We start from the raw sequence: 27993 nt of genomic DNA on the forward strand, positions 1-27993 counted from the left end.
GAGCGCTTGACAGGTCTGTGTTAGCAGGGTTCGCAATGCCAGTTCTTTATGCAAAAACCCTAATGCTTCCCGTCAAGCCATTAGAAGTGATACAATCAGCCCAGGCCCCATTAAACCATCAGTGTCCACCTGTGATAAAGATGGCCATTTGTTTTCTTAAAGCCCACTTAATGTCTGCTTAACTCAATTTGTCAGGAAATGTAGAACAATTTCCTCACAGCCTGAAATTTGGTAGTGGTTCAAAGTCAAAAGGCCAGGTCTAGTCCTATTCAAATGATATAATAAACAGTCTTCAGATCTAAATCTCCCTTGAGGAGTTGATGTTTACTTTTTTAAAAAATTATGTTAGCTGGAAAAAACCTAACATTTGCACCCTTTATCATTATTATTATTTTTATTTCTGAAGTTCTGGAATTTGTCGACCACTGAAAAAGGTCCATTTCTTGATCATAGAAGAAAATAACTTTATTTGCTTTCTGAATTCACAGATATTGGTTTTAGGATGAACAGAGGAGCCCTTGCAAAGCACCTAGGCTATTCCAGTGGCAACCAGTTCCAGCTTCCTTGAGGAATCCCACTGTAATATGCTCAAATTTATTTTCAGTTTGATTCTGTTTCAAACCTTTCTTGTATTGCCTGCATTTCTAATTATCCGTTAGTGGTTCACAGTGCTCTTTTATATCCCTTCAGATAAAAAGTTAAAAACTGTTTCTGAAAGCAGGATTTTGGGAAAATATTATTAATCAAATATAGAGGCTGATTTTGCCCCCATCCCAAATCATGTGGCCATTAATTATGTGGCCAACTGCAGATGCTTCAATAAATATATCTGATCATCTGGAAGACAAAAAGAAATCAGAACACATTTCTATGATTAACCAACAGGGGGCTCCCTTAAGTATTCCAGACATACTGGCGTTCTAACATTCCAAATTCATGGTCCATGCAGAATACCAATTTTGACTAAAAATTTAACCAAAAACTTAACTTCTGCCTCTCCAACAACTTCTACATTTAAAATATTTTATTTTTGTTCATTGCTTAGTTAAACTGGGATCTATTAACAGTAACTAAAAAATGATTTTTCAACTGACTGCATGTAAAATTCACTGAAGAACAAAGGCAATTACCTGAATAATTTAATCAACATGTATTAATTGGGCATCTAATATGTGCAGAACAGTAGAAGTACAATTAAGTTGTTTTTTTTTTTTTTTTTTTTTTTCTAGTACCAGGAATCAAACTCACAACCTTGCACTTGCCAGGCAGGCGCTTTGCCACTGAGCTAAATCCCCAGCCCCAACAATTAAGTTTAGATATGTAAATTAGCTACATAGGGGCTGGGGATTTAGCTCAGCGGCACAGTGCCTGCCTGGCAAGCACAACATCCTGAGTTCGATTCCTGGTACCAGAAAAAAACCCAACAAAACAAAACAAAAAAAATAGCTGCATAAATATCTCTTTTCTCTACAACTATGAAACAATTTAATGGATAGATTTTCCATAAGAGAATAGAGATTAATATGACTTAAAAGCTCAGGAAAGGGAATAAAATGTGTGTTTTAATACAAAACAAATAGCTTTCTATTGTTTTGACTTGGCAACATTGCCACGATGTCTTACTCATGAACTAGCGTTGGTGTGTCAGTTTTCTTTTCCACCTTTGAGAATCTCAGCCCAATGGACAGTAAAATTCCACAGGAAATTAATTGATTGAGGAAGAACTATAAATTACAAAACCGAAGAATGCTTACATATACAGTACAGTAGGATTCTTTGTACTTCTTCGGGTACCAGAGGCCCAGTCCTACAGCATTTTGTATCTACCTACAGAGTTCTCTTTACAATTGTCCCTTCACCCATATCTTCACCCGAAGGAACAAAATGGTGAACACAGACTTTGGTTCCTTGATTCTGGAAAACAGTCACTAAATAAAGGATTAATTACAACACAAATACCTAGAGGAGAGTCCTAGAGAAAAGGAGCATGATTTCCCTAGAAATTGCTTGAACTATAAAACTACTTGTGTTTTTCATGGCATGGACCCAGTGGAATGTCGTCATCATAACAAGCATATTGAATTACTTTCATTACAAAATAACACAAAACCATTATCAGAATGTAAAAAATATATTTTAATATGTTAAAAACTCATTCACATTTCTACCATTCAAAGATAACTTATCACAGTTAATGCTTTGATATATTTTCTATCAGTCTTTATAGTAAATGCTTGGCAAAGCTATAATTATGCAGTTGTACAAACTCACTTTAAATTGCTTTTTGTAAATTAGAAATAAGAAATATTTACTGAAGGTAACTTGAAATTTAAAGAAAAGTAAAAGTCACTCTAAATTTCAGCATCATGTTTCCTAGTTATTTCCTTCTCTCCTGTTTGCTCCAGATTTGTTTTTTCTTAACATAATTTAAAAACATCCATAGTAGAGGAAAATTTATATACAATATCTATCATTGCCTGATTTTTTCAGTCCTTACAACTTGCACTGTCCTCCCACTCAATTTTTCCAATATAACTATTATATATACCAAACATGTTTATTAAGGATTCTTAGCAATAGAAGTAAACACTCTGTTGCTCCCTGCAGCTTTGATTTTTATGGACGAGAAAACGTGTATAGTATCTCTCCAGCACAACGTTCCAGTAACAGTGTTTACTAACAGACTTGGGAGTGCATCGCATCAGTCATTGTTTGAAATAATTACCACACATCCCCAGAGCTTTCACCTGAACCATGAAGAGTGGATCACACAGAGCCATTTCCTGTACCACAAGCAAAGCTGAAGCCAAAGAGAAGTAACCCAATGGGAACTTCTAAGTTTGGGCTCTAAACTAAGTAAGGAAGATATTTAGTGTTGCTGTAATTTTGTCTAATGTCTCTATTCCTGAGGTATCATTTTTTCAGTACTGAGGATTAAACCCAGGGCCTTCACACTGAGCTTCTTCTCCAGCCCTTTGTGTTTTTATCGTGACATAGAGTCTCACTAAGTTGCCCAGGGTGGGCTCTTGAGGTATATATTCTGAGCTATCATTTGGTAGAGTTCCACAAGCCTTCAGAAGGCTGTGCTGCTCTACGTCTTTGCGTAGATGACAATTCCTATTGTCTCAGCATACAAAAGACAATTTTGAACATGTGCACAATTTGGGGGCCACAAAACTTTTGCTGTAAACCCACTATACTCCTTTGTTTTCCTTGAGGATTTAATGAGAAAAGTCTTAGGAAAGCTTAAATGCTTATTTAGTCTTATTTTTCTCTACCTATTTATAAGGTACTGTTTTATCTTTATCATCATAAGTTTTGTCAAAATATATCAAGATAGTGCATCTACTCGTGATATTTTCTTAGAGCCTACCTGTCATTCTCAATATTAATACAGTTTTTTTTCACTCGCAGAAGTTTTCTTTGATTTTGGCCTGGGTTATTTATTACATTTGGCTTATCTTTATTTTTTCAAATGTCCTAGCTTCTTCTTTAGGGTACATATAAATTATACATAATCTCTCCACTCTGACTTCCAACATATCTTCCTCCTCAGCGCTGTCAGTGTCTCCATATTCTTGGGGAACTTTCCTAGCTTGTGATCCGTATTACCGACATAATTTATGTGAAATTTAATTTGTTCTGCATTTTTAGTTTAAACATGGTTCCTCCTCAAATCATCTGTATCCTTACTACCTTATCCTAGTAACTTTTCCTTTTATCCTGTTCTCTTCTTTTGACTAGCTTATCTTTTTGTTAAACTCCCTGATGTATCAAACTCTATTGAGTATGCTAAATAATTGCCTATCTTGGGTCCCTGTGATACTGCTGAACTTCCTCTTGCCATATTTCTGTTATCTGAGATAAATTTTTCGATAGGTCACATATTATTGGACATTTTGTGATGTTTACTCATATCAAAAAGTAGAAAGGTTTGTCCTGAAGCTGTACCCAGGTAACAAACTGATAATCACAGCTCTTGTGTCAACTCTTAGTGTATTTGTTCTCTTATAGCACAATTTGCCTGACATTGAATTTTTTCCTACCTCTACTCATTTAAGGTTTGGCATGCAAAAGTTGGAGTACACACAATATTACAGTTCTGAGATTTTATGCCCAGGAGAATTCTGTGAGCCTCTGCTTCACCATGTTTGCATGCCAGACAATTCCTAAGGCAGAATGTGCCATTATCAGAGCTTCCTTTTGCCTTCTTCCTGTCCACAGTTATTTTATGAAAATTGTTATTGATGAATTATTCAAAGTAAAAGAGGAATCTTGATCTGCAGTAAGAAAAGGAAGAGCCTGGGAAGAAGAGGAAGGAGAAAGGTATTCACCCTTCACTGAACAGGGCTAACTGTGTAGGGAAGAGAGTATTGGCCCATTTTCCGTTTCGTGTCAGCCTCGTGGCTTTGATTTTAAAACCAAAGAGTTGGAGAAAGATAAAGAGGTTTTTATCTGCTTTCCAAAAGGCAGTCTCTCTGGTTCAGTAATTCCATAGCTCAGGTAGATTCACCCCTGGCATTTTCCAATTACATCCAATGCGTCTTCCAGTAAACTGTTCTTAATTTTTCGTAACTACATTGGCGGTCAGCCCCTGTTTTGCTTAAAGAGGTCTAAGCTATTGTCTTTTGATTCAAGCTTATTTAGTCACCAGTTGAACAAGGTGTTGACTGGCAGTTGTAGTTGCTGTTTGAACCCAAAAGTTAAGATTTACATCAGCTCTTTCAGGGGGTCCAGGGTGAAAGTTCACTTTCAAGTTCATCCTTGGTTGTGACTTCTGCCTGTGGCTTCTTCTTTACCTTTCATCTTTGCCTAGAAATCATGAGACCCAAGAGGAGGGTATATATTTTTTGTTCCACCATTTGCAATGACCTTTGAGATTCTAAGAAGATACCTAGAAGCTCAAAATACAAATCAATCATTTAATCATACAGATAGATTTCAGCGGATTATTTTTTTCCATCTTGGGGGTGTACTTTTTTCATCTTCTAAACCACACCATGGTTCTTTACAAAAAGAATTTTGGATTTTACTTCATAGCAAAAAGCTTCTCTTGGCTTGACTTGCTGGTACGGAGGTGTGCGAATGGCCTCGAGTTATACATTTGCAGAGGAAATACCATCCAGATGTCAAGTCAGCCTTTTCTTGGCAAACGACTAAGAACCTTACTGAAACTGAATCTGAAATCTTGAACAAAAGAATCCTGAAAGCTCTTACCTTTAAAAGGACATTAATGAGAAGAAATAATCATATCCCCCATGTCAAAGTTTAACTACTACGCATCAGAGTTCACCACACAATTAACACCTTGAACCGATTAGTAAATGGGATTCTAGCAAAAAATTTTGAGGGGAGAACAGTGGATGGACGTATTCTCTTATGCCTCGCCCTGCCCTTCATCCTGTAAAGGAAAGAGAAAACAAGGAAGCACGCTCGAGTCATAATGAACTGGGCAGATTTTGTTTTCGGTGAGGTGTTTGCCATTACATATTGCACATAATGTATGGCACTGCTAGGAGGAAAAAATTGGAGTCAAAGAGGCTGGAAAGTTAGGTCTGCTCTGTAGCACTGTGAGATTGTTGACATCTGCCGAGGTTGGAGCGCTCAGTAAGCAGGAAATGGGGTGTCACTCTGAGTGGTAGTTTACCATTATCCTGGCATCCTAATGAAGTGTCTGCAGTGCACAGAGCTTCTGGATGGCATCTTAACGCACGGCTAAGCAAAAGCACTTCTCTCCCTGTCACTGTCATCCATCTGCCTGCACCCTACTGTAGCCAATGGGATGGAACCATGCTACAATGTGCTATAAGCCATTTAGAGTTGCACATTGCATAATCAGTCCCATCAAATATGTTAAAAATGGCTATTATTGGTTATTTTCCTCAAACTCTGGCACCTGGAGTTTGATACATTAAAGTTAAACTTTCCCAAGTGCTGTATTTGCTATTAATTCCACTTTTCTCCCATATCTAAATGGGAGTGAGTCGCATCCTCATTGTCTTAAGTCTTGTTAATGGATTGAAAGAGTGGTATGAATATTCATTAAAAACTTCACTGTACATCATACTTGGTAAATTTAACAATTTACCATATAACAGAATGGTCATTTTCTTTAAGAGAACCACTTTTTAAAAAAAAAAAGAAAAAGGACAAATCTAATTGCAAATTGGTTGTTTCCATCTTAGAGGACACATTATTTAGTTTGCAGTGAGTCTGAGGTCTTTTAATAGATTTCTTTAAAGACACAGTGCATTTAACCAAGTACGTTCGCTTTTTAAGCGAGAATTGTCAATGTCAGATGATTAAATTTGGTGCTGTAGTATTACCTCAGATAAAATTCTAATGCAGTGGAGAAGCGGATGTCTGCTATTAGACTGCATAAGTAGAACAGAGTGTGTGCAAAGCTCCTGAAACTTCTGGAGAGGGTTTGCAGGCAAGGCTGCAAAGCAGCTGGGCTGTCTTGGTAAGAACGGGAGTGGTAAGATGGCCACAAAGTTGAGGAAGAGCTATTTGTAATAAGCAAGGGCAACGGTAATCTGCTAAATTGGGAGTGGGGGCAGCAGGGAGGGTAGGGTTCTATAAACAAAAGGGCATAACATAATTCGGTTGCATCAGGAATTTTTTCACAGACATTAAAACTACGGTAAACATAACAGCAGGGAGCCTTGCACTACCGCACAGTGGGAAGCTCAGAGCGTCTGCCCGAGCTGTGTGCCTGGCTCGAACCACTTCTAAAAGTCTCCGACTTTCATTAGCACTCAACATTTCACCCAGTTTCCCTGAAAAAGAGAAAATCCAAGCAGCAAAGCCCTTCACTAATTATTGTAAATGCTCCCAGGTTACAGTTCGGGGGTGGAGCGGGGGGTTGATGGCAAGATGGTATGAAATTGGAACACAACAGTCATCCTGAAATAGAAAAGAATAAAGGGGACGTTTGTTGCTCCTCTGCTTGTTTGTTTTAAAGCAGCACTGCCCTTTGTTTGATTGGTGAAGCAGGATGTTGGAATACTGGGCCACCATTTTACAGTGTTGTTTTAGAACACTGAACCAAATTATCTGCAACTCCTTTTGAGCAACGAAAGTACAGGTTACTTTCACAAGTGCCTTCCACTGTGTTGGCCCTCGGTTTGTGCAGCACACCTCACAATGAGTCTCTGATGCAAGAGCTGCTTTTTTTCTGGGGGAACTTTATAATAATACAAAAGTTAAACCCACTGTAGCAACGTGGCAAAGTAACGCACAATACTGCAAAATAATGCACCTCGGGTTAAAGGTTTTCTTCCTGAAAGAATAGAGGCATTTGAGAAAAATAGTAGGTTTTTCCAAAGGAAAAGATAAATACTATTGATGCCCATAAACATTTTGGGGGATAGATTTGGGGGAGGGGGAAGATAGGTGTTTATTTTTGCTAATTCCAGATTCTGGTTTCTTCATTCGTATCCCCCAGCTGCTGTCACAATACAGCACATCAGTTTTCCTTCATGTGCGAATATTTCTCCAGAACGCATTTGCAAAAGAGTCGAAGCAATATTAAACCCCACATCCAAACCTCTTTTACACACACAAAGAAATGGGAAAACACATCAGAACTAGACCATTGAGAAAAATCCGCCTTTCAAATGTACTGTTCGTTTCACATGCTAGTATAAAATATCCCACAAAGTCCCGTTTGTGATCCATCTGAAACAATCTTGATTTGCTTAAATTGTCACATTCTTCTTGCACATTTCTTCCTAAATGCAGAAATGGCAAAGAATTCCTCTCCTTCATTATAAAAGTGCAGAATTTCTGACTTGTTTATTCCTAATGGAACACTTGAGAAAGAAAGAAAATATATAAATATCTCTTTCAGAAGATTAGTTGTCTCAATCTTTTTAAAAGAGAGGATTTGTTCATTTTTTCCCCATAGTAAACAACTTGGGCTTTTCATTGAAATTTTCCATTGCTAAATGAATGCATTTTAGTTTACTGACTTGATCCCATGGTTCTAAAACATCAGACCTTTTAGTAATGTTATATTTTCCACAGTATATACTAATATATGCCATTAGGACAATGATATGGAAAGAATCTAAGCATCTTTTTAAACCAAATTTGTTGGAAGAACTTTCTACTACACTGTAAATTACTAAAGCTGAGTCTGAAAAAGCTCACACTATAACAAAATAAAACACTTTTGCTCCTCATGAGAACATATTTCCAAGCTAAGGATTTCAGACAAGAAATGTCACAAGTGTTTGAGTATTTCAAATCAAACACAAGAAATTTTGTATGATCTACTGGTGAGTATTCTACTGACAAGGTCAAGAACAGAGAAATGTCTGGCCACCAAGACAGAAAAGAGAAGAGTAATTTTTTTAAAAAAAAAAAGTAAACAGTTTAACAATTTCAATTTCTACAGTGCTACTCAGACCTTTTATGCAACGTTCAGGAAAGTCCTGTAGCTATAAAGAAAGTGTACCTATATGTATACTTACTATACATGTGGTTCAAAAACCATTTTAAACATGCTAATGAAAATGGCTGGTATTTTCAAGAAACTATAAAAATAGAGAGGGAGAGAAAAGCAAGCTGTGGCAAAAAACCTAGGCTCAGCAGCTTTCTGGGGGAAATGGTGGAATGTGACTATGTGATTTATAATGAGAAAAGGTATCTACAACATACAATTTTCTACCTAGCTGCAAATAATAATTCATAGTGATGTCCCTTCCAGATAAAAGACCTTTGCTATGTAGGACCCATGTGGTAAAATGATCATGATAAATGTCAGACCAGTGCAGGTAACGGCTTTACAAACCATTAAGATTAGCTGGGCTCTTTTTTCCGATGATAACAGTAACCATGCTGTGACTCTGTGTGGTAATAATATCTCAGTTCTGATAAATGCCAGAGCCAGGCAGAGGTGTTTATCATTCCCAGTTCAGAAATGCTGACTAAAGTTACCACATGTTGCCTGTTTCTCTTCTTTTACAGTAGTCTCACAATTTAAAAAAAAAAAAAAAGCTGAATCATAAAATTATTTTATAATCTGTTTCTTAAAAGATTTGATGTTTAATTCATACCTCTCTACTTTTCTCAGTGTCACTGTATGGCCATGTCAAATGAACTGGCCAGGTCATCTACCGTATTAGCCATTCTCTCTTCTTAAGAGGCCTTTTGTTTTGTCAAATGGAAATGGATAAAGTTTAATATGCTTTCTTCTAAAACGTCATTTTTAACCCAAAAGGCAGGGAGAAATGTTTTTTAGTTCACAGTTCATATTTTTTTCTAATACTGAGATAGATTTATTGTTTTCAAGTGAGATTTTTAAATCCTCTCTACAATAAAGTTGCCCATCAATGGAAAGAGATAGATTACACACTTGTATGAAAAATGTCCAACATGAATAGTATTTTCACACTCTCAATTCTTGTAAAAAAATGCACAAAGATAACCAATTTAAATAGCTACTTAAATATTTGAAATGAATTACTAGTTTATGATAAGACATCAAATGATTCAAAATGGTAAGAATTTTTTATTTAAAGAACTTGTACAACCAGATATACATGAGTAACCATATTTTAAAGAACACTTAGGCACAACTGAATTTCAGAGAAAATAAACTGGTGAGCTCTACTTCCTCAGCACTGACTTCCACCTGAAAATGAATTTGTTTTCATTTGTAAGTTACAGAAATGGGCTTGGAAACCATGACACCTACAAAATTAGGAAGAACTAGAAATTCTGGGGAAGACAGTAAGATGATGCTTTTCCTATGAAGACTGCTGCTAGAGTATCACAGTAGCACTAGCAGATACCACTAGAGTATCTTCATTTTAGACAAACAGGAGTATCATTGCAAACTCAAGAAGTAGACATATGGTTTAAGGTTAATTTTAGGAATGTTATCATCCTAAAATTGATTGCATCAAAGACACTCCCTTTATTAGAAATTACATGGAGCCTAAAGCTTGAATATTTTCCCCAAACTTGCTCCCAGTGTGAGGTTAACCTGCCAAACATCCCTAGAATAATGCAGATATAATTCTGTGCAAAAGAATGAGATATTTTTTACTTCCTTTGAATTTTTTTGAGGTTTCATGAAGAAGTGAAGCACACAAATTTTGAAGAACCTCAGAAATTGACTAAGCAAAATGTTATACTCATTGATTTGCAAAATTTGAAATTAGTTTAAGTTTTAATTTTTGTTATTATGAGTTAAAATTTTGGAAGCTTTTTCAATTTAATGATTATCTTCAATGATCTCTTCACTAAAAAGAAAAATGCAACTTTATTGATACATATATTATGATATATCATATATTTAAGCATCTGTTATGCCATTATTTTATATCTTATCTGCCTTCAGGAAAATGACAAAGACAGAGATTAGCTTTATATCTACCACAGGTTGCAATAGGGCCTTCATGAATATCATTTCTTCTACCACATATACACGTATATGTTTAATACTCTAAATTATCTGTTTGTTTAATTTAGCTACAGACAAATGTACTCCATAGTTTTTTTTAATTGTTCTTTGCCAGAGAGTAGGATTAGATGTGCAAAGAACCAAGACTGCTCTTTGGATGAACCCTAATGAACTTTCTAACAACATTATATGTTCAGAATGGGCTCTGGAAACAGTGGTCAAGTGGGCTGTGGATTGATGCCTTGCTCATTAAATGGATGTCTGTTTGTTAATATGTTTTCCTTTTATTTCTTAAAATAAAAACAAAAGTTTAAGAATTTAAAAAAGGAGTCCAGGGACTTATACGGATGCATTGGCCAGAGGATTTTTGATACTGACATTTATTGACTACAAAGTTGTCCTCATGTTATAAATTTTTCCTGAAAGGGATTATTTATTTGAAAAACGGTCAAAATATTAACATCTCCTAAGGGAGAAACTTTCCCAAGTGCTACATAACTACAAGTTAATCTGATGTAGAAGTGAAGTGATCGGGTCAAATTGCCAGTTGGCCCTTCAGTAGAGAAAGAAGAGTCCTACTTAAGTCATATAAACTTAGTTCCTGTTGGGTCTTTCCTGCAAGTAACATATCGCTCTTCTCAAACTGAACTATTTGGACATAACTTATGAGTATCTAGAAACAAGCATGCCAGGTGTCTGCAGACACAGAATGTGCCTTCCTGGTTTTTTGGGGGAGAGTGCAGGGCGTGGTGAGAGTAGTCTGAGGTATAGTGTCTCTCAAAATGACAAATTGCCAACTACAGATTAGTCTCCATATACAAGTATTTCTTGTATATGATGTATTGACACTTCTATTTCTGATATCCTTTATCTATTTATGAATTTAACTACATGTCCTTTGATAGCTCACAGCATTCTACTCATTTATAAATCTATTACATACCGTAATCTGTTTTTGATTTTAAGAAAGGGTACTGAAGTGTAAATTTATAGCTTCATGTGATTCTGGAAACAACCTTCAGTATGAGCAGTCACGTGTCAGAGCTGCTAGAGTGAACAACCAAAAAAACAAAACATACTAAAGTGAAAGGGAGTTACTTTCAGTGAGCACTTACTATAGGTGTGTCTGCACTGACACACTTAATTTTACAAAACTTCCATGAGATGTACAGTTTTTCTATATTTTTAAGGAAAAACTGGAGTTCAACTAATGTGCCCAAAATCACACTTCAGAGCAAAAATTCTAACCCAGTTCTTTCAGACTCCTTGATGATATACCTCTTCTCTCATTTATAATGTCCATGTGAAATATGTGTAGATTTGCAACCATTTGTGAGGTTCAAATCTACCTCCAGAGGGTCTCTTCCCAAAGAAAATATAAGCTATTTAAAGACATTAATTAGGGGCTGGGGATTTAGGTCAGCGGCAAAGCACCTGCCTGGCAAGCGCAAGGTCGTGAGTTCGGTTCCCGGTACCAGAGAAAAACCAAAAAAAAAAAAAAAAAAAGACATTAATTAAACACTTTTTGTCATACCTCAGATGATTCGTCAGCCCAAATTTTTGCCATTAAAAAGGATTGCCTCAAAGATTTATATCTGGTGGTCAGGTACAGCGAAACAAAGAAAACAAGCTCAGAGGGTGCTCATTCCTCCTATAAACAAGAACTGTCTCTAACTAAACTCTCAAATGACCATGATACAAAGTGTATGAACTGAATAGAAACAAGAGAAATGCTTTATTCTAAAGATAATGCTAACAGAAGTGACTCCTGAGCTGCTTTTCAGACGGGATGCTTTAAATATTCCAGAATAACTTGCAGAGGCAGAACAGCTCTGGTCCTGATGACCTTCTTAAAACAAAAGGATACAGTTGTCCTTCAAGAATTGCAGATAAATGGGATGAATGGCAACCCCTGTCCATTGGTTACTGGGAGACCCTAGTCTTGTTTTCATCTGGTGAACCTACGTAACACAGTACAATCTATTTTGAAGTATGATTTAATATACGGCTATAAATAAGTTAAGAAAAATAAAGGCATAGATGACAAGGCCAGAAAAGTGTCCAGAGGTCAGAAGGCCCAAGGTTCTGCACTGAGCAGAGCTCTTCCCAGCATCGCATAACTTCTCATGTCCCTTCTCTAAAAGGCATTCAGCTCTAAATGCCCCATGTTAGTAGCACCACTTCACACAAATGCAAATGTAACTATCATGAACTGTATTCTGAAAAATGTGCCCTCAAAGCATGAATAAGGGGAAAGCTAAGAAACGACATTCTTATCATAACATTGAAAACCATTTCACGTCACATAGGAGATGTTACTTCTCTAAGTGACAGGGAATTGTCTTTGAAGAAACTGTTCCACAATTCATTTGATATAGTTTGAGAGGGGACAGGTGGATGAGAAATGGGCCAGAAACAGTTTCTCAGCGGTGCTGGGTGGTGAAAAGGAACCAGCACAGGAGAACTTAGTACTGCTTGTGGATTAACAGCTGAGAGACTGAAGAAACTATCTGGGTGTAGATGAGAAGTAAAATGGAGGCATTAAAAAGCCTAGAGTAGGTACAAAAATAAATCATGGAGAATGAGGCCGTGAATAAATTTAAATAAAAGAGGAAAATTATAGAGTTTATTATTTCTGGAAAGATTTTGTGTAAATCTCTTAGTATATGATTTACCTAAGAGGTTCTTTAATTCTCCACATAGAAAAAAGAAAAAAGTTCCTTTACCCACTCCAGTCATAGAGTAAAAAAGTCAGAGATATCGCAACGTCTTCTCAGACTTTCAATACTTCACAATAATGAGAAACCATATGCTGGGAGAGAAATATTAATAGAAAATGCTGTCTTTCAGATGTTCACTGAGTCAATCGCAGGCAGTTGACACATCTTTAGTAAGCTGTGTATGAATCTTAGCTCATTAACTACTCCTGTATTATTTATGCTGCTTCCAGTTCCTAACATGACACATCAATAAACCAGATCTGAAAAGGTGTCATTTTGATTTTAATGTATCCAACTGTATTTTTAGATGTTCCCCCTCTTAGAGGTGTTTGTGTTGTTTCCTGATTTTACAAGCTATGGAAGATTTGAGTGGAGAAACACAGCTCTCTTATAACCTTCTCAAAAGATTTTGTCCTGATTATGTTGTAAAAAAAATAAATAAATAAGTAGTTCCTCCATGTATAATTTTCCCCTCTAGAACTTCAGCATGACTTAGCCACCAACGTGCATGTGTTGCTCATTGTTTGTCTGATTCCTCAAATACGTGTGCAAGCAGAAAGAGAAAGAAAAACATGTCTATAAAATATTCTGCATGTAGAGTGTTTCTCATAAGCAGACTAAGGAACCACCATATATTTTATAAAGATTCTTAAATGTAACTCCTCCCCAGTCAGCTCACTGATTTCTCAGGCCCTCATGAAGTATTTAGTGTATTGTGTAACGCCAAACTACCATAGTAATTGTGTTTTCACCAACTGACAACAACTCAGTCCAAAAATTAGCAACTGCAGTTTAATATTCCCTGCAACCAGATAACATAAGTGCTAGAAAAAAAAGGTGAACTTGACCCAGCATGAACCTCAAAAAAGGTAGGAGGAGGAATTTATAGAGTAATTAGTTTTATTAGTCATTGTTCTAGGTACAGTGCATACTATTGTGTTTATTACATAAAATTAGTACCTTATATGTTATTCAAAGAGAATAAGAAATAAGCCCAAGAACACATGGTTTATAAAAGTTGCTAGAATTCAGACTAAGGTCCTTCTACTTTAACCCATGCTCTTGTCTTCTATTCATTCACTAGTTCTTTTTTTCACCCCTTGACTCTACTACCTCGCAATATAGAAGCTGCCCGGCTTTACAGGATAATTCCCTACTCAACCTTAGAGAATTGCAAGTGTTGAAGCAATGGAAATATTACATGAAATACTGTGCAACTGGAATGCTCTAAATGTGATGGAAAATAGCAGGAGAATTAGTTATCTAGGAAAGCTCACAATTTTCTTACCTGTGGTTTAACAGACTTGGTAATATTTTAGTTGCTGCTCAGCACCATAGAAATGACCTTGAAATTCAAGTACGCTACTAAGCATTGCTCAACTTTTCTTCAGTCCACTCTGACCAGATCATTTGTTCCCTCAAACTAGGGTTTGCATGTGGACATGAAAATAAGTCTCACTCACTGTCTGTCAAGCTCAATTTAGGCCTGCTCCTTCAGAGACCTCGATGTCACCCAGTCTGTTTCTGGGGAGTTTTAACATTGACCTGACTCCTACTATAGTCAGAAATTCCAGCGAATTAAGAAGGTCTCCTTTTGCCCTCACCCCTTGTCCCTGCCACTTTCCAGTGTCATCCTCATTGCTAAAAGCAAGCGGTTCCCCAGGTTTTCAAATAAAAAACACTACTAGCATTGCATCATATGACATCACACACACGTACAATGTATGTATTAGTCCCGTCATCGGTGCGTGGCATTACCTTCAGAAGGTGAGGTTGTAAGGCTTCCAACATGTCTAATGCCTCCATCCTGGAGGTGCTATACCAACTTGACTCTCACTTCTCCTGGCTTTTTAAGAATAATTTTTTCTGAATTTCTGATAGTCCCTAGTCCCCAACTAGTCCTATGAGACATCACATTTTCTTATCATCCTTAAGCAATGAACAAGCTTATTGCTATTTGGCAAAAAAGATTACATCTGGTGTAGCCTCTGATGTTGCAACTTTTTCTGCTCCTTTTCTTTTCCCTTTGTTTCGTTCATTTGCAGTTGTCCAAGCAGTATTATGTTGGAACTCTTCTAAGAATAACTGCAATTTTGAAAGCTTTGACTGTGGGAGGCATTATTTATAGACCTCTGTGGTTTTAAGAGGAAAAAGAAAATCTTCCAAGCAGAGTTCTACTAGGAAGACTGCCCTCACCCCACTTTAGCCAAATACCATCTTCAGCAGGATATTTTCCTATAATTCCCTACAAGATTTCTTTTGCAAACACCATATTAAAGAAACTCCTTGTTTCTAAACTAACTCTTTCTTCCCCACTGTATAAAGTGCGTATACCTATTAACAGATTATGACTTAGGCTGTTAGCAGCACATCTTTTTAGGAACTGTGTTGGGCCTTAGTATCAGAGACTCATCTTCAAAGGCTTTGGTACAAAAGGGGTCATTTTCTTGTCACAAAACTGAGATCTCTTTGCTCCCCAAATCAGAGATGATCCTTCTAATAGTTTGCTCCACTTTCTGTAGCCTCGGTTGTCAAGGTCATCTCATAATACAACCATCCAAGTTCTAAGAACCAAAAAGGAGAAAAGATAAAAGGACTAGGGAGCTAAATTAGCTCTGTACTTAGCCTAACCAGAAGTCCTACCTAAAACTCTAATAGATGAGTCAGAGATTAGTCAGATATGGTCCTATGGCCACTCCAGCTGCAGAGGAGGCTGCATATTGCCATCCCCTCTACGTGACGGGATTGTCTGCCCAAGGAAGACGAGGATAGGAAGAGGTGAGCATCTCTCTTCCATATGATTTTCCTGCTTGTCACCTTTCCCAGCGTTCTTCTCTTTACACTCTTGAGGATCTTTGTGCTCCAAGTTAAACATAAAATACGGAGAGGAACAGTATCTAAGTCAGTGTGCATAAAGCATTCAATTATAATAAGTAATTATACCTGTAGATGTTAAAATTCTGGTTAAAACTATGGTTAGACCAATTTCCTAGGGTACTAAGTAATTCAATTCTTATTTTGCCATCCAGGTGAAGGAAAATATAAGAGAAGCAAATAAGGAGTTTTGAGAGAAATTCTCAGATCAATGAGAAATGAAAGAAGTTTTTAACAACTTCTAAATTTAAAAAATGTATATCTGGATATTATGCTACTTAGACTTTTGAGTTTTGCATTCCCTTATTTTACAACAAAAACAAATGTGTTTGGGGAAAAAGATAGCATAGGAGTAATTTTTTTAAATGTTGTGCTTTTCTACAAAGTCAAGAAAACTATAGAATATTTGGAATCAAGTCACACTATATACCAAACTACACTGTATATCCTTTGTATTAGTTTTTACTGCTGCTTTAGCAATAACCCAAACTCTGGTTTAATTGTGTTTTATTTTTTATAAAATAAAAGATATTTTGAAAAACATATGAGCTTTTTATCTTACAGTTCCTGTAGAGAAGTCTGAAATCAGTTTTACTGGGAAAAGCTCAAGATATTAGCAGTCCTGAGTTTCTTGGAAGCTCTTTGTCTGTAGCTTTTCTAGCTTTCAGACACTAGCCGTTTCTTTTTTTGTTTGTTTGTTTTTGTTTCTGTTTTTTTTTCCCGGTACCGGGAATTGAACTCATGACCTTGCACTTACCAGGCAGGCGCTGTGCCGCTGAGCTAAATCCCCAACCCTGACACTAGCTGTTTCAAGAAACTCAGGTCCTTCTCCTCTACCTCCGTTGTCGTATCTCTCTGTGACCCTCATAGTCCAGATAAGGACGTTTGTGATTACACCAGACCCACAAGGATGGTCCAGAAAAATCTCCCAACTTCAGTTCCTAAATTGATCACATCTGCAAAGACTCCTTTGCCACATGAAGTAACATAGTCACAGTTTCCAGGGATTAGGACATGGCACCCTTGGAAGAATTATTCACTCTATCACTCTTGCTGAAAGAGAATATTTTTAAAAGCACTTCAATGCCTGATCTTAACAAGATGATGTCAGAGTCAATTACTGATGCTTTCATGTCACCCTGGTCTAATTTAGAGTTAAAATATGGAAAGTTGATACTAACTAGGTGGAGAATATATTTTCTGTTTGACTGTTTATTAGTACTTTTAGTTGCTAAGTCTTAGTCCAAAATTTTACTAAGAATATTCTCCCATGTGCCTAGGAAATCTTATTCTTTTCTAACCTTCTTTTTCATTTATTTTCAGAAAAGCAAGACAACAATGAAAGGATCGAAACTATAAAGTGTCTCGTACAAAAACTTCCTCCACCAAATCGTGACACCATGAAAGTTCTCTTTGGACATCTCACTAAGTAAGTTATGAGGGCTTCTGGGTCTGTCAAATTTCAAGCATTTCCAAATGAGCAACCTTTCATTTTAAATCTCTATGACTGGAGTTTCCAAATATAACCATCTCATAACTTCCTCTATAGCTATAAATCTTCTTCCACCAGAAGCTAGAAAATGTAGTAGTCTACCTTACTATAAGAACGTCTCAAAGACTGTTTTTCCCTGCCTTTTCAGCAAGCACATTTTTCCTGACTATCAAAACCTTATCTGAGATGGTTCGTCTTGAGTTTGTTATCTAATATCACGGAAAGAGTATGAAATGATGCAGTTATAAGGTCAAAGCCCAGTTCCACCACTTATACCAAGGTTCCCTAAACTCCCTGTAACACAGTTTTCTTCTCTGCAGTGTGGGCTCAGGCTGACAAAGTGCTAGCCAGGAAACCAACTAAGAGGGGAGCATTCCCGGTAGAGAGGGGCAAATATAAAACCCAAAGGCTCAAAGAGGACGTATTTGAAAAGTAGAAGGAGGCCAGGAAGGCTCTTAACTAATGAATAGGGAGGAGTAGGAGCTGAGGTTCTAGACAATGAGCCACCATCAGATCACACAGGGTTCTCTTGGGCCAGTGAGAAACCTAGATTTCATCACCTTCACACATCACATGACTTTTCCTCTTGTCACATTACTTTCTCCATTCTGTAAGCACAAGGAGGAACTACTGACAAGCGCTAGAATGAGGGCGTGGAAAAGATTGCTCTCACTGCTGAATGGAGAGCACGTTGGAAATGTGATAGTGGGGAGATCCATTGACAGGAGACTACACCCGTCCAGGCCGTAGCAAGCAGTGGCTTGGGTGGAGCCCCCAGAAGTGAGTGAAGAGGTCTCAGAGGTACATCCTATTGGATTTGCTGCTGTTTAGTACATGGTGAGGAAAGGAAAGGACAAAGAGACTGTGCCACTCAAGTTTCTGCTTGAGCAAGTGGAGAAACGATAATAACACACAAAGAGAAGGGTGCAGCTGGGGAAAGAGCGGGCAGAGGAGGTTTAAGATCTCTATTTTGGACGTGTGAAATCTGCAAAGACTGTTGTTCACTTGCCTTCCGTTAGCAGCTTCTTCAGAGGGGAACAATGCAATACAGGTGAGGAGGTTTTAGCTTTCACCATATATGCATCGTAGTAGTGAAGCACCATTCTCGAAGAGTGAACTGGGACAGCAGTTTTGCATTTTGATGATAAATGTCTTCAATCACCCTAGTCATTCTTCCTCAGGCTGTGTCGTATCTCTATATTATTCTACTAATCCATTACTTGATTTTTAATTGTGAATGTAATACATGTAATTACACAAGAAATAAGCAACTGCGATACATATACATTAAAATATGAAATTTATTTACTAGTCATTCTTAGTCCACTGAGCCAAAGGACTAACTTGTTTTAATGTACCCTCCCGGACCTGCTTCTGAATACATGCAAAAGTATGTACGCATGGTGATTTTTGTGCTAAGTAACCTCCTACTGCGAATGCTTTTGTTCATCTACTTTATCTTCCATTTCACTAAATAGGCCTTACTTTGCTCATTTTAATGATCCTATTAATACTTCATGGTATAGATACTCTATAACCTTGTAAACTAGTCACTGCAATTGAGAATATGTTTTACTCCAATGCACCATTTTAGTTATTCTCTTACTTTACCTTTAGAAAAGAGCGTTGTCTCAAAACTGAGAACATCTCTTATTGTTGGAATGGCCCTCCTTGTGACCGCCACACACTGGTTACAGTGAGCAACCCCATGTAATTCAATGACAGGATCTTGAGTTTTAAAGAACTAGGAAGGGCAGGGCTGGGGATTTAGCTCAGCGGCACGGCACCTGCCTGGCAAGCGCAAGGTTGTGAGTTCGATTCCTGGTACTGGAAAAAAAAACAAGAACTAGGAAGGGAGAGACATAGAGTCAAACCCTGCTCTGTACTTAACTCATACTGTGGTCTCAGGCAAGCAAAATTGGATTAAAGAGTATCACACATATCTTGTGGCTATGAGCACTAAATGAGATAATGCATATAAAATGTATGGCACAAGGTAAGCATTCCTTAAATGTTAATGCCTCTCCCTCAGGATTCTTACACACCGTGAAAGAGGTTTCAAATTACAAGTAAATACTGGCGCTCTTATCTCAGTAACTTTAACTGGGCAAAGCGATAAAACAAATGGAAAAATGTAGTCTTTAATGTTATGTAATACCTCCTCTTAGAGTTCTCAAGAAATATCCATTACTCTGCATCACTTGTTCCCTGTTTTTTCAAGTGAAAGAACAGCTATAAAATGAAGAAACCTAGAGCCAGTTAAACCCAGAACCAATTAAACAGTTAAATCTGTCAGGTTAAAAACCTGCAAAAGACGAATCTTCATTTAAACATTTTCTTCCTATTTTACAATATCTATTATCCATTTTGGTCCTTATTTCAAATGGGAATGGAAACTAGGGAGGGGACAGGGGAAAGGAAGGAAGGAAAAGAAAAAAGAATGAGAAAAGAAGGAAAAATAGAAACAAAGCTTTTGTCAATAGGGAGAGAAGGGGGTTGGAGAGAAGGTAGGCGAATGGGGAAAAAAAAAAAGAAGAATCAAGATGTATCATGTACAGGTACAAATCCCAGTGATGACTGTGATCATTATTATGTCTATCTAAATTGTACCAATAAACTTAATCAATTAAAAAACACGAATTTTCCATGTCCATACCACACAGTCCCTAGTAGTAATTAATTTTTACTGATGTTTCTTATACCTAAATGAATTTCCTAACCTCGTGAGAATTTTCATTTAACATTATAGAGATGAGAATAATTATTTTTGTCTTTTTCAGACAGTATGTAGCTATGCAGTTCAGGCTGGCCTTGAGCTCACTTTGTAGCCCAAGCTGGTCTGAAACTCACAATGATCCTCCTGCCTCAACCTCCCGAATGCTGGCTTTATAGGCGTGTACCACCAGGCCAACCATGAGAATACATTTTTAAAACTGAGGTTTCGGATCAGATTATTTTTCTGTATCACCTCATAACATTCTCATTTTAAGATTTATCATTAATGATGAGGAGAAAAGTGTTACTTACCAGCCACGAACCTTTCTTGGGTGGTGTCACCATAATTCACCTTGTACCAGTTTATAAACTGGGTCTAATTATGCACAGTGTATGCACATGATTATATCTTGTTAAGCATTTTTTGCTAAGTTTTTGATAAACAGCCAATTGTGGCATGTCATCAAAGCTTGAGAAGACTAAATAAGAGGATTGTTTAACTAGAATTTAAATATATTCATGTTTGAAAGAATCATTAGAATGTTTTCCTTAGTCTTGATGCATTTGGTAGCTCTTCAGAAAACCTACCATCAACACTTGTGTGTCTTGTTTATTCCAAATTGTTTCAAATATATATATTTTGAAGTTTGTTTAGTGAGGCTCGAGGAATGTAATGAAGTGCCAGAAATTCCACTTGACCTATGTACTCTACAGTCAACAGAATAAAACTCCATTTTTGCCAAGTTCTGAGTTAAACATTCCCCTCAAAATAGAACAATTACCAACAAAGACAACTTCATACAACACAATTGGAGTGGAAGATGGATGTAAGTCCTGTCCACAAAAGCCAGAACTTTTAAGGATAAGATGCTACAATAGTTGAACAGGCTAAGTAGTATAAATGTCCAGAGTCCTGATGCTCAAGCAATCTCAAGGTCAAGTTCTATGCTTCTGCTATCTTACTTGAAGCCAGTAACTCCGAGTAAGTTCTCAGCTCTAAATGCCAGCAATTGAAATCTATATTCATGCCTACTTTTACAAACTGACGTTGTAGAGTTGGGCCCTAGAAGGCCTGTAGTACCTTCTGAATCTTCAGATAAATGGGAAATTCTACCTCTATACAAGATGGGTCAAATGTATTTTCTTACAGCCTACTTAGAAAGGCGAGAAGGCAGAGTGAAGGGTTAGTAGAAAATGATATAATTGCTGATGAATAGTAGTTAGAGGCTGAAAGCCAATTAAAGGAGCTGAATAACAAAAAGGGAAACACTAAAACTTTAAGCATCAGTTATAAGATGTGCTCATTGTTTATGGAAGAGTATCAGCAGTATGAAGGGTAAAACAGATAGGAGGAAAGAAACCCAGGCAACCTCAGAGTTGGACTGGACTGATGGGATGTGAATGTAGAGAAATTATTTAAATCTAGTGACTTTTCTAAAGCAAGGACCCAATCATCTTTATTTCCCTCCTTTATGCATTCTTCATACCCGGTTAGCCATAGAGATAAGTCTGAAATGGCAGTGCTGGATAACTGTAAAACTCCTCTGAGAGCAATAAAAAACCAAAAGACGATATTGTTTAGGAAAGGGTCCTTTCTCTTTTTACTAAGTGTGGATGAGGAGAGAGGAAGATGAGATTATAGAAAATTAATGAAATAGGTTGAATACTATTGTGGCACATGTGTATTTCAAAATGCCTTCTATTTGCTGCTGTACACTAGTCAGCATATTTAGGAGAGCCATTAGAGGCAATATAACTTGAGAACAAAGACATCATATATTTTGAATGAGTAATTTTAGTCTTTCTATTCTACAAGAAGCAACAGGAAGGGAAGTCTGTGCAGATTACGTTGTTTATGACAAGACCATTGCCCTGGTAGAAACTTGGAAATACAATGAGCACCCAGGTGGAGGAGAAGAGTAAGGTGCAACATTGTAGGTTACACTGACTTCGTGACACGTAGCTCACTCATAGGTTTATTTATGATTTGGGAGAGAACTATATGTTAACTTGAATAAAATCAGGGATAAAATATTCCACCTACTTAAAATATAATTCTAAATGTGTGGAAAAAGTTGTCCATATAGAAAAGTAGTAAAAATATTAGCTCAAAAGTTAACATTTCTCTCATTGAGGTTTTGAATTACAAGAGCTTTCTCATGTGCTTCCTTTCCCTCCTAACTGCAGTGTAGGAGGAGAGGGTGAGGTTAAGAGAACAGAGAACAGACATCGTAGTTAGGCAGACCTGAACGTGGGTCTTGGCTCTTTCGTTTACTGGAAGTCTTGGCCAGCATTGAACTTCTATTTTTCTCATCTATAAAATGGAGATCTTAGTGGAATCTACATATTCCTGTGGTAAGGAATAGATGAATAATGCTTTCAAAAAGTCATGTACAGTACCTAATGCATATAGGTACCACGTAAACTTTATGCCTCTATATGTGCATTTTATAGTAATGTAAATATAAAATATTTTAGTGGAATAAATATAGGAAGAATTGATGGCATGACATAGAGTGAAATTTCTGTCAGATTCCCGGGCTTCCCGAAAAGTCTTTACTCTACCTCCAAATTATTCCAAAGCTTGGGTTTTCCTCACTGGCCTACCTCAGCCTGCTTCCAACAGTCCCAGTGAGGCTATTCCACCTCTGATAAACTTCATGACACCCTAACCTTGTCCCCAACCCCAACTGCTCCATCACAGTTTTCTACCAACCTGGCTAACACACTGTTCCATGGCTCTGGGTCCAGTTCTTTTCACCATCCAGATGCTGGCTTGAGGGCAGCCCAGCCGCTTTACTTTGGGGCAGGTGTGAGGAGGCTGGAGCGGGAGGTCTTCCTCTGCCTCTTATCAAAAGCCTACCCTGTTACAGAGGTTTCATAGGGAGAGTTCTCTTGCTTTCTGTCTAATGTATCAGCATAACTCTCACAATGACAATATCCTACCACACAGAAAGAAAAAAAAACATTGGTTTTGTGGAAGCTTCAGACGTGAATTATTTTTATATTAGACAGGGTAACATGGCAACATCCTAAAAAGTTTAAAGGGAGGCATATCTCACACAATGGCATGAACGTCCAAGTCACCATGCTTATAACTCAAGGACCGTGAGATATTTTGCAGCTGGTAGGGCCCTACCCTGTGCCTCACTCACCAATGCAGACAGCCCTACCAACTATATATCCACTTAGGTCTGGCACGGCCCTTTTGAAGTACAGAACTGGAGTCCTTGTTACCACTACTATTAGTAAAGTATTCTAGCTATTGCCGAAGTCTTTTTCCACATTTTTACTTTCCAAGATAAAAATAACACATGATAATTACTGAAAATTTAGAAAATAAATACTAAACTTTTTCCACAGAGTGAAATTGAACTGCTTAGCCAGACTTACTTTGTGGCGTGCATTTGGAAAACCAAAACAATCTCAAATTTTTAAGGGAGAAGAACCCAAAAGAATACTCAATTTCCCGGAATGTACACATTATTTAGAGGAGTAAAATGATTTAGAAATGGGTGGCCTTTAAAGATGACTTACAGGACTAGGGGTGTAGCTCAGTGGTAGAGCACAGTATTATGGTACATGATGCCCAGGGTGTGATCAAGTAGATCGATAGATAGATGGATAGATAGATGGATAGATAGATGGATAGATGAATAGATAGATGGATAGATAGATGGATAGATATGACTTATGAAATAATAGCACTCCTGAAATTTTTTTAAAAATATGTAGACAAACATATTTGCTGTATTTTAGGTTCTTGTAGGAGACCGGCATGTTGTAAAATAAGTTGAAAAGAGAGCTAAAAAAAATCCTCCTTTTGTACTGACCGTAAGAAAATCAGCCAGCTGTTCATAGAATTCTAAGGTGAAAAAATGATATGGCTGAACAGACAAATCTCATGGAAGCGTGCCAGTCGAACGCCTCGTTGAAAGCAGAAACGGTTGAGCTGTGGCTATTTTGTGAGAGTAACTGATATTTAAAGCTTCTCTGTGGTCTTCATGGATATTAAGGAAAATATTCTACAAAAGCATGTCAGAGGCGACTTACATGATGAGGACCTAGAAATATAAGGGTTGCCTGAGGAACCAACGGCAGGCAAATAATTCATCCACCCTGTCTTTAAAGTGGCACATCTTGACCAGAGGGATGCAAATGAGGCATGGTTAAAGTATGGACTTCAAAGCTCCGAAGACCTCACCCCTCTCTCCGGTCGGCAAGGAGCAATGATGGGTGAGGCTCCCTGCTGCCCATCCAAGCCTCTGAATGCTCAGGTCTGGTGTGTTTTGGAGCGGGGTGTGTTTTTCTGCGCTGTCTTTTGGCACTGCGCTCTTTTTCTGTACACTTTGGTCTTCCACCCAACCACAATACCTGATATCCAAAGACTTGCAAGCCATGGGTATTTTTACTGGAAATTGAGAGATGAGTGCAAAATGTTATTCATTCTCATTCTCCCAGCCTCTCTTTCATTCCCTCCCTCCCTCCTTCCCTCTCTCCCTCCCCCCCTTCTTCCCTCCCTCTCTCTCTCCCTCTTACCTCCTTTTCCCCCTTGAGGGACCAGGGTTGTAAGTTCTTTGAAACAAACCAGAAGCTTAGCGGTTCCTTTGCTTGTGTGTTTCAAATGACACCCTCATCACTTTGAAGAGCTAATGTACTTCCTATGGGCCTGAAATTTCTCAACTGGACTCCTGTGGCAGAATTTGGCCTGGTAGTTAAGAAAATTAATTACTCCGATTGCAAGGGTGAAGCAATAGTTCCCAGCTCCCCATAGTAATCATTAAAATGTCATCTACTAAGGAGACATCTTGGCACAGGATTTATAAGGTCTGTGAGTTAGGGACTAAGTTCAATGATCCTTCCTGTGGTGAATCCTTGTTTCAGGAGAAGCTTTGGGAGATAAGGTTTTAAGATGGGAGTGAAACTATTACTTTAGATCTTTAGATTTCACATTTGAATGGTAAAATTTACCACTGAATCACAGAAAACAAAACAAAACTTAAATAACTACTGTCCCATCTATTATGTCTTCTTTATCATTAGGGAAGTTCCACTTCCTGGGGATATTTCCCTCATACGAGGTAAATGTTTTAGGTTGCCCTGCCCTTCTGTGCTCTGAATCTTGGCCTCTTCCCTAATGGAAAGAATTGGGGATTTGGAATTGGAAGACATAGGCTCAAGTTCCAACCTCAGCCCTTAGAAACTATACAACATTGAGGAAATCTTTTAAAGCCTCCAACTATGCCTTTTGTTCCTGTGTAAAATAAGTCAAATAAATCCACATTTGTGAAAATGTGTGTTGATGGTAAAGTCCTACGTATTAGTTCCTACAGGGAGTTTTATGTCAGCTGTATTCCAAGTCTGGACAAGACCAAGCCTTAGCAAACTATGGCCCTCAGACCACACCCAGCCTGCCTCCTTTTTTAATCAATACAGTTTTATTGGAACACATACACACCCACCCACACACACACACATCTATTTTTATGTATTCCTTGTAAATGCTTTCAAACAACAATGGCAAGAGCTAGATACAGCAAAGTGAACAAGACATTGCACTACCTGAGGCTTGTAATAAAAATTTTCTGACCTTTCATCTCAATACTAGAGGCATGAACCACCAAAAAAGAGTTATAACTTAGCTTAGAGAAGGCAAAGAACAGGACACAGGTTAGCTTTAAATATGTCAATTGGACAGACAGTGAGCCTGCTATAAGCAGAAAACACAATCATCACATGGTATCTAAACAGAGTTGGTTCTAGGACATTCCCTATACACACACGCACACACACTCCCATGGATATCCAAATGCCTAAATTTCCTATATATAATGATATAGTTTTGTACGTAACTGAGACCATGCTTTTGTACACTTTAAATCATCTTTAGATTACTTATAAGACCTAATTAATACAATATAAATGGTATGAAAACAGCAGTTATACTGTAATATCGAGGAAATATGACAAGAAAAAAACTCTATATGTACTTAGCACAGATCAAAAATACTGATCAGCATTTAGTAGAACTTTCCAGTCTGGAACCCACACCTACAGAGACTGACCGTACTGTGTACTTGGTCAGGAAAACTATCGTGTGGCAAAGAGGTGGCAAGTCCTCTGAAACGATCAGCACAGTAGGAAGCATAAAGAGCAGGGGCAGAGTATGACGCAGTGCTGCAGACAATTTAAGTTGTGAAAATCAAGCTTGAGCTTTGCGAAGGACCTCGAGTTGTTTTCTGTAGACATCCAGAAATTCCCTGAGGGGTCTGAAGCAGTGAGCGAAAGTGATAAATTTGTATTTATGAAGATCTGTGAGTAGGCAGGATGGCTTCCAAGATGCCCATATAATAGTCCAAACTAGAGATCCCAAGCCAAGCAAGTGGTGAGAATTAGGCGAATGGATGGACTCGGGAGGCACTATGGGGTAGAGTGTGCAGGACACACAGTGTGCACAAGAGGGCAGAGGAAGGGGATTTTAATGACTCACAGGTTTTGAGCTAGCTCAACAAGTGATACCTGCAACTCCTGCATAGGGAAAGGACCTAACTGTAGGCATGACATGTGCTAAGATTCTTAGAGCAAAATGTAATTTGTTCATTGTTTATATTAACAAAGTCTGGTAAAGCTTAATGTTCATTGAAAGTACAAGAAAGTTGAGATCTAGCTATAAGTTTGAGAGCTGCCATTTTAAAGATGGCAGTGGGATTTGTTTTCATGAGAAACCACTTTGAAGATATCAATATGTAATACAGCAAGCATTGTTAATTTCCTACCACTTTGCAACTCCGTACTGTCTGTACTGTTCTTTTGCTATTTTGTAAAAGGTTGTCTGTCTGTTAATGTTTTCCTCCTTTTATTTTTAAAATAAAAAAAAAAGATGGCAGTGGGATAAGGTTATAGTATTAGTCAACTTTGTCATCACTAAAACACAATGCCAGCCCCCCACAAGGTAAAGGAGGCTAAATTTCATTTAACTCTTCGATTCAGAGATTCAGTCCATGGATGGCTGGCTCCAAGGCAAAAACATCACAGCAGAAAGTGTGGCAGAATAAAAATGGTCAGCTCACAGTGGGAGGGAAGTCGGGCAGGGGAACAGTGCCAGAGAGGGACTGGTGAGGGACCAACATTAGATAACACCTAAGGCCAGGCTTCTGTGACCTACCTGGGCATGGTCTACTACTCTGCTAGGCCTTTTTTAATCCATTGAAGTTGACATATCAGGATAACAGCCACAGCCGTGACTAACAGCAAAGGTAGTATGAAGAGAGTTGAGAACAAATCCCTAAGGACTTCTAAAGTTGAAGAGATGATCGAGGAAGAGATAGTCCAAAGCATTCTGAAAGGGCAGGTATGCTGATGAAAAAATATGTGGCAAGAACACAAGAATTGTATTTTGTGATTAAAATAAATAATTCCACCACACATAGATATTCAATATTTTTTGTAGAATACACCAAATCACATGACTTCATTGAACAACATAATGATAGTCTAATAATGAGTTAATGGTTTCCAGGTAAAATCAGCTTAAGCTTGGAATATGAGAAACCTAATGTATCTGTGGCCGTGGAAATATTTTGTTTTGAGATGCTGCTAATAAATTGTTCCCAAGTGTGTGTGTCTTCATCTGATCTTCCTCTTTTCACTATGTGGGAGAGAAGAACAGTTCTCTTATAATTGTAAAGAACCCAAAATTAACAAGAAAGCCCCCTGTTATTAACATACAAGAACAATGACAACCAGCATTGAGGAGGCTGGGGGAGCATTAGTCAGGA

General features: G+C 37.7%; 1 protein-coding gene across 4 annotated transcripts in view; it reads left to right on the forward strand.

The window, feature by feature from the left end:
• Window positions 1–27993, forward strand: part of Arhgap15 (Rho GTPase activating protein 15) — a 590914-nt gene that overhangs the window by 510858 nt on the left and 52063 nt on the right. For all 4 annotated transcript variants that reach the window (XM_005390781.2, XM_005390780.2, XM_013517486.1 and 1 more), the window contains one exon: window positions 17332–17437. In XM_005390781.2, coding sequence (XP_005390838.1) covers window positions 17332–17437 — 106 coding nt within the window. The remainder of the gene's footprint in view (window positions 1–17331; window positions 17438–27993) is intronic.

This window comes from Chinchilla lanigera, unplaced genomic scaffold (assembly GCF_000276665.1).
Source record: "Chinchilla lanigera isolate Chin_1 unplaced genomic scaffold, ChiLan1.0 scaffold00039, whole genome shotgun sequence".
Lineage (NCBI taxonomy): Eukaryota > Metazoa > Chordata > Mammalia > Rodentia > Chinchillidae > Chinchilla > Chinchilla lanigera.